The 12,387-nt window shown below is 42.5% G+C and overlaps 1 protein-coding gene across 1 annotated transcript in view; it reads right to left on the reverse strand.

Annotated features, from left to right (window-relative positions):
• Positions 1-618: 618 nt before the first annotated feature.
• The window catches only part of IQGAP1 (IQ motif containing GTPase activating protein 1), a 127,832-nt gene continuing 116,063 nt past the window's right edge, over positions 619-12,387 (reverse strand). The window contains exons 32-38 of the mRNA XM_066592693.1: positions 10,763-10,895; positions 10,457-10,544; positions 10,096-10,308; positions 9,234-9,400; positions 8,507-8,623; positions 7,621-7,729; positions 619-2,416 (exon numbers count right to left, since the gene is read on the reverse strand). Coding sequence (XP_066448790.1) covers positions 2,303-2,416; positions 7,621-7,729; positions 8,507-8,623; positions 9,234-9,400; positions 10,096-10,308; positions 10,457-10,544; positions 10,763-10,895 — 941 coding nt within the window. The 3' untranslated portion in view covers positions 619-2,302. The remainder of the gene's footprint in view (positions 2,417-7,620; positions 7,730-8,506; positions 8,624-9,233; positions 9,401-10,095; positions 10,309-10,456; positions 10,545-10,762; positions 10,896-12,387) is intronic.

Consider the following 12,387-nt stretch of genomic DNA (forward strand, 5'->3'; position numbering starts at 1 on the left):
GACTTACATGTAATGCCTCATCACTCAATGCCACCACTTAAAGGCCAGATAATACATTGATCACGTTTGAGAATGTTCTTAGAATTCATTTGGAGAAAATGTGTTCCAGATCAATCCACACTTGTGCATCACTGATACAGTCTGTCCATCCTGGCCCGAAAGGTTCAGTACTGAGTTCAGGGAGAGATATCCCAGTAATGAGTGGACACAACTAGAGATAATCGAGCATACTCGCTAAGGACAATTGCTCGATCGAGCATTGTCCTTAGCAAGTATCTCCCCGCTCGGGAGCAAAGGTCAGGGTGCCGGCGCGGGTGACAAGTGAGTTGCACTCATGAGCAGGGGAGAAAGGATCTCCCCTCCGCTCCTCCCCGCTCTCCCCAGCCGGCAGACGAACCTTTGCTCCCGAGCGGGCAGGTACTCGCTAAGGGCAATGCTCGATCGAGCAATTGCCCTTAGCGAGTATGCTCGCTCATCTCTAGACGCAACATCAATACATTTTCCAAAGTTTATCAACGGTGTATGACCATAATAACTTTACTGGGCAGGATGTGGTTATTGTATGTAAAATGTAATCGGACATACATTTAAGTAGAAAAGTGGCATCACAGCATAAAATGTAAACAAATGATCTTTTTTAATTCAGCTTTTTATTCAAAATACGGATACAGGCAGGCAGCCCCATATACCAATAGGCACAATACTGATATAGAAGATAAATCAATGCACTTAGGAAGATTCTATACGTGTCCAGCAATAAATAAAGATGCAAAGATGACCATCATTTAATACAGCGTTCCCTCTGAAAGCCTGGTATCAGCAATTGGATCTGTATTAATGATTCAGCTGCTCTACGTATCCTGTTATTTCCATATTCCCATAATCAATGGAATCTAGATGATATGCATTATATAGTTTCCCCTAAACGCTAACGAAAAACAAGCAATCCTAAACTTTATAAGAGCAAATCCAGCATATGCATTTCCTAACAGTATAAGCCTTGCAGTGACTGCTACTATATAAACCTCCCTTTTACTGTAAAATTCTATAAACATGTTAAATAATCTCCAAATACGCGACTTCTCATCTCATGGAGTCGCTTTGTCATACCAATTTAAAAATCAATATACTCATCTCTAACAATATAAAAAGTCATTATTTCTTTATAAATTTAGAAATCTATATAGGTGCGTCTACCGAAGAAGGGAGACCCAACCTTGAAATCTGCAGATCTAACTATCGAGTAGTGTTTAATACTCCATGACTCAGATTTCAAACTTTAAAAGATAAGAGCTTATCAAAAAGTTTTCTAAGTAGCATTTTTAGCTGTTCTTATCGTTTCTTGGGTTTTCGATAAAAGTTATTTTAAAAGTTCTACTTAAGTTTTCCTTTCCTGAGTAACACAAAATTGCCAACCCAAATTTTACATTACGCTTCTGTTACATAAAACGGTTTTCTTGTAGGAGTCCTGCCTTAAATTTTGCAACAGACATAGAAGGAACCGGTTGGACAAAGGAAAAATGAGCCTGGCGTTGAATTCCAGTTTAGCAATATGTTCTAAAAACAGCTATTGACCGTGAATGGGTTTAATATACAACGGTTCCATTATTACAACCGCTGAGAGCCGTATGTACAACCGCATACGTCGCTCCGGAGGCTGGGGTACATGATCACACCACGAGTCATTATAGCGGGGTACAAGCAAGTCATTGAATCAATACTGACAGTAGCCACGAAGCAGACGACACGTTACTCTGCCCTAAGCAGATCATTCATAAATAAGCCACGTCATGATTCAATGGTAATCTCTGCACAGAACATACCAACCGATAAAAGCAAAAAGTGCCTGCACTGTTAAATAGTAACACACAATAGCATTTTAAAACTTGTCATATAATATGGAATATAATCTATAAAGATCATTATAATCTACACAAAAAAATGTAAAAAAAATTAGAAAAAACATTCTAAGACATATGTATTTATAGTTGCAGTTAGTGCGGATCTGGTTATGCGACCAGTTATGTCGTATGCTAACTAATCCTCAGCAGAAAGGGTTTTTTTGTAATACACCCCATGCTATTTTCCTATGTAACATTATGTAGAAGCACTGCAGCCATATGTTGCTTTTCTTATGTTAAGCGTCAGACAGCAAAATCCAGTACTTGCAGAGTTTGGGCACATGACCTCATACATGTATAAAAACACAATTTAAGTAGGTTGTAGCCACCATTCTTGGTGACGGAAAGGCAGAAAAGGTCCTTTCGTTGTTGGCTCCTCGGATTTGGGAAAGCTTCTGGTTTTACTTCCCATAGAATTTCTTGTTTAGAAGGAAGATCAGGAGGTTGACATTGACTTTTGCTCGGTCAAACATCTTCATGACTGCAACACCCTCATACTGCAGCTGGAGAAGATCCTACAGGTAAAGAAACAAGGAAAAAACTTGTATTAACATTATCGGAACCTGAAGATTATACAGTTAGGAGTTGAAATCTGTCACATCACATTAACAAGGGAGTCTGGCTGGAATAGATGTATACCTGAACAAGATGTCCCAAGTAAACTCTTAGAGGGATGGATTCATATTAGGAAATGTCCAATTAACAAACAATGGCGAGAGACAATTTTATAAATTGCACACAATGCATATCTGGCCTTCGAACATACCTCCAAACAAGAATAACCTACACAGATTGAAGGCATGTCCTACACGGAGGTCTGTCACGATTTATGGACGTGAGAACACACAATATTTTTGGTGCCACAGACATAAGTATATTCAAGGTCATTGACATCTTTTTCTCCCTCCCCATCCACCTACCTATTTATTTCACTACAAAGCACAGGAACAATCCAGGAAGAATGTATTCAAAACCAGGCTCAGATCCACAACATTGTCCCCAAGTCAGTGCATGCAGTACTATTGACAGCCAAACGCTGCTTAATGACTAGCTGGCTGAAACCTACAGCACCCATCCTAGATGAAGTGGTAGCTTGTGTGTGCGCCCTCACTCATCCACTGGTCCCAACACCTCCTAACAGTCTGGTCAGAACGGCCCAGGTGGGGGGCAATTCGTTGATACCATCAAGCTTCTCGCATTCCAATAATGCACCCATCTCAGACTCTTAACTAGGTGAAATCTCTTCATTTGCTTCATAGCAACGTCTTGTGGTCAACAAGCTCTACACAAGCAGAAGAGGTCAACTACATAAGAAGCCTCTGAGAGCCTTTTTATAGGCCAAGGATGGAACCACTTTTAGGGCCTCAGATAGCAAGGCCGTTCATCTAATTGCATCACAACTCTAATCATTTACATATCTGCCTGAGATGGAACTGTATGCAGAGTTTTGCAGCAAAGTGACAACTTCTTCTAGGGAAAAGCAGGTGAAAAAACTGGTATGGAGGCGCAACCCTCTAAGCTACTGGAAGATGAAGATAAAGGTACAATATGTGAGGGTGAAAGCACTTGTTTTTTATTATTTCACAAATTAAAAACCAGCAATAGAATGCGCGTTTCGGGGATGAACCCCTTCGTCAGTTCGGCTGGATAGGACAACAGGATGCCTAGGGGTGACAAAATTGCAAAGGTGTTTTGGATGTGTCGGAGGTCCTGTGTGTGCAGGAGGATAGGGGAGACAGAAGTGCTTCAGCACAGGACCTCCGACACATCCAAAACACCTTTGGAATTGTGTCACCCCCAGGCATCCTGTTGTCCTATCCAGCCGGACTGACGAAGGGGTTCATCCCCGAAACGCGTATTCTAGTGCTGGTTTTTAATTTGTGAAATAATAAAAAACAAGTGCTTTCACCATCACATATTGGACCTTTATCTTCATCTTCCAGTAGCTTAGAGGGTTGCGCCTCCATACCAGTTTTTTTCACATCCCTTTCGCTACACTCACGCCCACACTGGTGGAGCGTCATCTGGTTGGCAGCACCTCCACCATTCAAAATACTCCATCATTGGAAACACTTTGTACTCCAGAAATATTCCACCACCCTCACTGGGTCTTGCTCCACCCTCCTTTTTCATCTCTTTTACTCACAACTTCTTCTAGGGGCTTCATGTTTTTTGACAAAGAGTGACAGATAGGGGCTTCCAGGAGCTGACATCTCTCTATCTAAGTTTAGCTTATGAGGCTAACAGAAGCTGACTAAGGTGAATCCAGCGATGCGAGTCTTATACTCTCCTTCACAGTCATTCACTCACTGTGCAATGTCCCGCAGGCATTCCCGCTGATGGCATCCCACAGTCTACTCCTGTGTGCACAAGGATGCATTCAGCGGGAAATTTGACAAAGCACAGTGTGGAAAAGCTGGGGAAGATGATTATAAGACTCACATCGCTGGATTGAGCTGGTCACTTCCTGTAAATCCATACGTTTAGCTTATGGGGTTCACAGGAACTGACAGACTCCCTTTAAGTTCCTTCTTTCGTGCCTTCCTCTTATTGAGAGGAATGTAGAGTTCACTCTAAAAAATAAGTTCTTTGGCAGCCGCACTGGGCTTTTTGAAATCCCATTTACTTGCATTGTACTGTACACTGTCAGATTTTCGGTGAAAAATCCACATACAGATGAGGAAGCGCTCACACAGTGCTAATGTACATGCTGTGTGATACGCTGGGGGGCTCCATGACAGCTGTTGAAAACAGGGCTGTGACAGATCTCCAAACTGAAACAAACCAGGCCATTCACTTCTATTGTGAAGTGGATGCCTATTTGGTGTGCATTTTACAAGGTGTCCAATAATTACCATTATATTTGGAGTACAGGATAGCGCAGTCAACTACGTTATTCTGTACTCCAAATATAATGCAAACAAATGTGAACGTGGCCTTAATGGACAAATTGGAAGACGATTAGGCCCCAAACCTGTTGGGTACTATGATGCTTCAGCAGCGATAAAGCCAATTGTGCCTTTTGCTAATGTCATGGCAAATAAGTGAAGAAAAACTTTGTTACATAAAGCATGCAGTAGTGGGTAAAATACAAAAAATGTTAGCACATGGTTGCACAGATGCATGCGTGCACTTATGTTTCTGCTGAAGCATCTATGCAGGCATGTGTGCTGCATACCTGTATAGATGCATGGTTGTGCTGTTGCATGCACGCACACATGGTTGCACAGATGCATGCGTGCACGTATGTTTCTGCTGAAGCATCTATGCAGGCATGCATGCTGCATGCCTGCATAGATGCATGGTTGTGCTACTGCATGCACGCACACATGGTTGCACAGATGCATGCGTACATGCTTGCAATGCATGAATGTTTGCTTGCATTTTTGGAAGCTTTATGATATGCAGTTCAATAGCTAATAAATATTTTTTTTTCTTTTTCACTGTGATCTCTGTTGCAGTGGACAAATCAAAGGAGAGGTGGAGCGTGAAAGATCAGTGGTGTAAGGAGCATTTAGCAGTACCAAAAAGTGGCGATGGTGGAAAGCAGAAAAGGCAGTATGTCCACTACATGGCGTTGTCCTACCTGTCGCGCACAGTGGAGCTGCGACCGTAAGTAAACCATAGCACTGACACATGTCCAAAAAAAGGGATGTTTTAGACGGGAGGATTATCGCTATTGTTGTTCACACTACAAGGCTGATGTGGTTTTTGGAACGCTGATTGACCCATGTAAGATCGGGATTTTTATATCTTTATTTCATAATTTTTTATGTCTTCTCCACAGGTCAAGCGATAACCTGCAAAATGTGGCGAGACCATCCGTGGTTGATAGCAGCCCCGACTCGCCATCAACACCATTATCGGAGGATGCGGGGGAGCAGCAACCGGAGGAAAGTAGCAGGCCTCCTCCAACCAAACGAAGGGGCAGGCCCTCGGCCGCACAGGCTGCCGCAGCTGCTAAGGCGGAGTCGGCAAGTGAAAAAAAAAAAAGATACAACAAGAAGTGCTGAAGATGGTCCAAAAGATAAATAAACCACTGGATCCCATAGATGCCTATGGTCAATTTGTGGCCTCCTCTTTACGTGCAATGCCTGATGAGCTGAGGCTGAGCACTCAGGAGTTCTTGTCATATCTTCTGCAGATGTCAACCCCGCCAAACTCACCATTTGAGCTGCATGTACACATTGATCAATTCAGACAGCGCCAAATGCAGCGGCGTGCAGCTGCGGTGCAGCCTCCTCCACCACCACCCACACCTCCACCAGCACACATTTTTGGGTGGCAGCATCAGCAAAATTTTTCCTATGGCTAGCAAGGCCCTGAACAGGCAGGCTCCAGTACATGGCCCTCCACCCCCACACATTTTGGCAGGGCCAGTAACATGCCAGAGTGGAGCCAGGAATTGCCATTCACCCCTCGGGGGCATAGCAGTACAGAGGGTGAGCAACAATACCACCACTTGTGATTTTTTCTTTTTTTATTTAAATTTTGTTTAAGAGTTTGGAGAAAATGTTATGCTGTTGAAAAATGGTTAAATCCTTTAAATAAAAAAAAAGTTCTATTCAAAGGAATATTTTCCAAAATAAATTTTTTTTAAAGTGTGAAATGTCGCATTGTGTTTGCTTACTGTATTTTGGTGTTATCCCTTGAAAGACTATTGATGGCCTATCATCAATGTAGGCAATGAATTGTTGATTGCGGATTCCGCTGCGGAGTCCGCATTTGATTTTGCCAATAGGAATCTATTAGCCATCTGCGGGTAATTAAATTGCAATTTGCACCCGCGGATGGCATTTTACTGGATTTGCATTTTCTCCCGCACGTGAGAGAAAACGCAGCATGCTCCATTTTCTGCGGGTCTCCCACAGGCTTCCATAGAAGCCTATGGAAGCCGTCAGGTCCCGCAGCTGAATTTCTGCCCTCCAGCGCGGAAGAGCAGGAGTTCAGAGAGGAAAAAAAATATAAAAGAGTGCACGGCGCATGCACGTGGCATGCTGCCAGCGTGCCGAGTGCATCCGCCAGGCACAGAGAAAGAAGATCCGGCCGCGACGGACAGGAACCCGCAGCGTCCGGACAGGTAAGAAAATTCTATTTTCAGGCCTCATGTCCCTGGGAAAGGAGGGTCCTGCTGCGGGATTCTGCATGGAGAATCTGCTCGGGCCTGAATTTCCTAGTGGACATGAGAAACAAAAAAAACACACTAACTAAAGAAAATTTGGGCCGGGAAAAAAAAAACAACTTCACGGTTTGGAAAGAACTGATCCTCAGGCTCAACGAATAGAGGCCAGCTGCCACGGAACTGCTCCCTCTGGACTCAGGAAATAATCCGCAAACTGGTCTCTAATCCGAAGGCCCGAAGATGCAGGCCTTAGCAACGCTGGAAGCAAAGTAAAATGGCTGCTGAGTGTTGGCTGGTGGGCTGGACATTGATTTTGGGTTTGGCTAGGGGTTGGACTTCACCTGCGTTTTTTTTCACGTGCGGATTACCTAAATTGCATCCGCACGTGAAAAAATCTGCAATCCGCACTCTCCTGCAGGCAAAAAAATACAATTTAAATACCATTTTTAAGCACATCCGCTGCAGAAATCTGCACCATAAATCTGCGTGGATTGTATTTTTCTAGTGGACATGAGGCCTAACTTAATGTTATGCTCCCAATGATTAGCTTGGAAGTAGTCAATCTGTTAGCAATGTTAAATGTAATCCACATATTACCTGATAATGCAGCATGTAAGTTTCCATCTGAACACCCATGAACTTGGCTTTTACTTCGAAATCACCAACCTCTTCTGTGGGAGTGATTTCAAAGATAACGTTTTTAAACCTGCAGATAAAAAGAGGAATATTCAGGTTCCGGCTGGAAGACATCACAGGGTTTATAAAAGTGCTCATCAGAAAATTGTAAAGCAAGTTCTGAAGACATCAGAGATCTCTGAACCTGACAAAGGATGCCGAAAATGCCTTTACATGTTGAGAAGACCTGTCAAGGCAGAGACCTGATGGAAATCGCCAAGTGACAGGTGGAACGTGTCCATCTTACAATGAAAGCCTGGTTTAAAAGAAGCCTATAAATTGATACATTTAAATGCAATAGCAATAATTGTGAAATCTTCTAATTATGAAAAGTGTCATTTTTAATAAATCATGTAGACGGTACAGTAGATACTTAGGAAGAGCCGGTATACAACACAATAAAAGGCATGTCATGTAGAAATGTATACAGTGATGCAATAACCAGGGGAAGCAGCTGTCCGCTAAAGGGAAGTGTGTTGCCCAAAGGGTGGGAGAGCAAATATTGCGCAATCCCTTCTTAACACAAATTTTTCAGATAGTAGTTATCTAAAAAAGCTATTAAGACAGAACTGTGATTGCAAGTCACCTGCATAGAAGGAAACAAGCAAGAACACAGGAAAGAAATCTGTGGTGCAATCCATAAGGCTCGTGGACTAGAATTCTTAGGTGTAATGCAATTAGATTCACAGAAACTAAGTATTATTAGTTAATTGGGAGTCCAAAAGCCATGAAATGACATACATAAGCCTGGTTACAGCAGAGTATAAGTGCACAATACACACATAGAATCAGTGACATTGACACCTACTGGTTGGCTTGCAGATCTTCAATCTCCAATAACACGCCTTTTTCATGGAGCCTGGCGGCTGAGTATTTGAGTGAGATCTTCTTACTTTTCTTCACTTGACCTGGTTTCTTCGACACTCTAGGTTTAAGAAAGAAGGAAAACGCTTTTTTGATCCTATCCACTTGTAATCAACAGGACCTAGACAAGTGTACAGCTGGCAAAAGGGGATTGTATTTGATATGTGAAATTACTTCAGTGAGGTTTCTGAGGTTTTTAGGACTGTTAGGGAAGATCTCCCTCTCCCTCTAGCCCCCGCTCCTCCATGCTCACTCCCGTAACTCACCGCTCACCCCCGCCGGCCCCCGATTCTTTTCGGACAGGCAGGCATGTACTCGAAAATGTCCATACTCGCTCGAGTAATTTGCCTTAACGAGTACACTTGCTCATCTCTAGGTCCGACCATAATACAGAAGGCTATGAATGCCAGCAGTATGTAACTTTGTCTGCCAGTGGAGTTTATCACTTGCTGGTGAGGGTTATCTTTAGCCATTACACAGATATCCTAATAAGTCATATCAACAATGACTATGTGAAATAATACTATGTGCGATCAATGACGATTGCTGAATCACAAGCTCAAATAATTATGTTCTTGGTAAACTTCATCATTTTCACCAGCAGCATCAGTACATTTCAAATATTATTACCAGATCACAAAATATGGGCTTTGCCCATTTGCTCTACTTACTTGCCCTTGCTTGCTAGGTTGTCCAGGCAAGTTTTGATGTAGCTTTTGTAGTAGTCTACCTGTTCTTCATAGAACAGGGCCTTGGAGTTGAGAGCAGCATGTGTTTGTTGTAGCTTCACTAATTCCGCTTTTCTTCTCTGACGGTATCGTCTTTGATTACGGATATCCTTGGGAGAATAAAAGAGTGTAAGATTCCAAAGCGGTAAAGTGCAATTGCTCCTCCAAATAGCGGCTTGGCTGTTTTCATGTTGAGGGATGTGGTGCTTATACCTGCCCTCGTGTATTAGTAGATCAGTAAGTATATGGCCGGGATTTTTTTTTTTGTCTGTTTATGTTTTCCTTTTGTGTAATTTTGATTGACGTTAGTGTAGGGACTCACAAGGAAACAAGGACCCTTGACGTTGGTTTGTCAGCTTGTGTATTTTCACCAAAATTTATCAGTATGTATCAGTAACATGCAGTGCACTGGGGGAGCCTAGAGTGCCACTGGGGTTCACCTATGAGGTGCAGGGCAGCCCGCTGGACTGAAATATGGCATCATTAATAGGTTGTAGGCCTGCATGGTGCACTATACGTTCTGTGACCTGACACCATCTATATGCTTTATCTATGTGCAAGAATAGTGCAAAGCGGCCTCCTCCACAATATAAGGAAGGTGTGTGAGTGGTTGTTCATCAGTACCTTGTACTTGTGCAATTGCCCCTCCATATAGCAGTTTGGCTGTCGGCATGTTTTGGGCAGATGGGGCTTTACTATGTATGACATGGACAGCAGGTAATTTATACAGTAATACAACTCCCTACAGAAGACTCTGGCTACCAAGCTTCAATACTAGAAGCAGTTTACACTACTCCAAGTTTACCTTGGCGATATCATTGATGAGATCCTGATATTGGCTCTGTGGTTTCACTATTCCAAGCTCAGCCAACTTCTTAAGCCCAATTTGTATTTTCTCTTTCTTTTCTTGAAGAGTAAGATTGTTGTCTTGCCGTAAACTTGTGGCCTTTTTCATTTTGTCCGGTGTCTTGGCATCTCTGATGGCCCGCCTCTGCATGGCTCTCTGATGATCTGCTTCCTGGAAAGAATTAGGCATCAGACAGCTAAATAAATCAGAAATGGCTTCTATACATCAGATTACAATATGATTTGTATAAATCACCAAATAATGAGCATGTACACGGTTATCATGTACACTACAGCAAAGAACAGAAATGGCACTTCACCTGTTCCGGAGTTGTTGGAGTATCCAAAATCTCTGTCAAGGTTTCTCCAGGTTGGAACCTAATGACATCCACTATCAGCCGTTTTGTGCTAGAACATAAAATAATGAATTATTAACAAAGCCGTGCTACAGGGAAGAAAGGACTGTAGCTCCTCAACAAAATGTGCAGGGCTCTGTAGGAGACATTGTAACTGTTGTATCTGCACCTTCCAGGTCTGTTTTATGATAAACTAGGTTTTTATTTCTCTACATAGCAAAACAAGGTAATTCTCTGCTGCGCCGAAATCTCCACATCTAGAAGCCTTACTTCAGTAAGATGGTTTTTGCATCCTTTTCTGCATTCTCATCTCCAATGACTTCAAACTTGTTAGTGAGGGTCAAGGACACCTCCGTCTTTGATAGGGACTCCTTTGTATCTGGTGAAGATCCAGGTCCTTCACCTGAAGTTAACAAAAAAAGAAGTCAGAAAAAGAAGATAAAAGCCAAGGGGTGAATGTCTGAAACTTTAATAACTGAGGAACGCATCTTCAGCGGAAAAATATAAATGACCTTGGATGCAGCTAGTAAAAAATCATCCATAGCTTCCATTGTGCCCACATTGCTTTGTTTACAAGAAAAGAACAAAAGAAATGTAAACCCCCATATAGAGCGCTATGATATTACAGGATATAGGCATTAGGTTACCAGCGGGGTTGTTTATCTCAAATGTTGATCCAGGGATTTCTCTGGCTGCCATTATGGAGTCAGGAAGGAAACTTTTCCTCCATAGGAGCATGCTGGTTTTTTTTTGCCTTCCTCTGGACCAATAAGGGGAGGTTAAAACAGGCTGAACTAGATGGACATTGTCTTCATTCAGCCTAACATACTATGTTATATTTTAATTTGGACTTTTACTTCATTAGTGTTCCGTACTTCTATAATTCCTACATATATGGTAAACTTGCTGAAGCATCCTCAGTCTAATTTTAAGCTTTAGATCAGTGTTTCCCAAACTCCAGGCGTTACGACCCGCCAACAGGTCATGTTTTCTGGATTTCCTCTGTATTGCACAGGTGATGTAATTAGTATCAGTGCCTCAGACATTGACACAGGGGCTCGATATCCTTAAATCATGACCTGTTGGGGGTTGTGAGGACTGGGGTTTGCAAAGCACTGTTTAAGATATGTGAGACTTTGTGCCATTTAACCCTTTCCAATCCACTGTGAAGACATCATGATTTAAGGCTGTACAGCTCTGATGTTGAAAGACGTCCGTCGGGGTTCTTTTACTGTATATTGCCAGCCTCTCTGCTGTCGGAGCCTATCCAACGTGTCACCTCATGCAGTACTGGCTTTAGCCAGCATATAGCGCCGTTGTATAACAACAGAAAAAGAGTAAGCCCCTTAGGAACACCGGGATACAAATTGGATTGGAAAGGGTTAAATCGTTCCATTTTAATAGTCAGAGATGGAGGAAGGATTTGATCCACCATATCAGCTAACTCTGTATTATTACATCACCCCCAGAGCTAAAAAGACAGATCCTGTTACTATTATACAGCACCAACATATTCTGCAGAGTTTTACAACTGGCATAATATTACATTACGAGATAGCTTTTTAAAGGGGTATCACTACAAGGGCTTTTCAGGACTAGAATACTGATTATCTTATCCTTAGGTCATCAAAATAAGATTAGGGGGGGTCTGTCACCTGGTACCCCCCACTTAACTATTTACAGGAGCCCATTCGTTTGAATAGGCCAGCGCCTACAATATAATTCCAGGTACCAGGTGCAGAGTAGTGCTAGTTCCAACACACATCAGCTCCTTCATGCAGCTGATTGGCAAGGAAGTCAGGCGGCTGACCCCACTGATCTACTATTGATGACTTATCCTGATGGTAGGCTATGAAAGTTAATAGTCCTAGAAAACCCCCTTTTATGCAACCCAT

The sequence above is a fragment of the Eleutherodactylus coqui genome, chromosome 2, assembly GCF_035609145.1.
Source record: "Eleutherodactylus coqui strain aEleCoq1 chromosome 2, aEleCoq1.hap1, whole genome shotgun sequence".
NCBI lineage: Eukaryota > Metazoa > Chordata > Amphibia > Anura > Eleutherodactylidae > Eleutherodactylus > Eleutherodactylus coqui.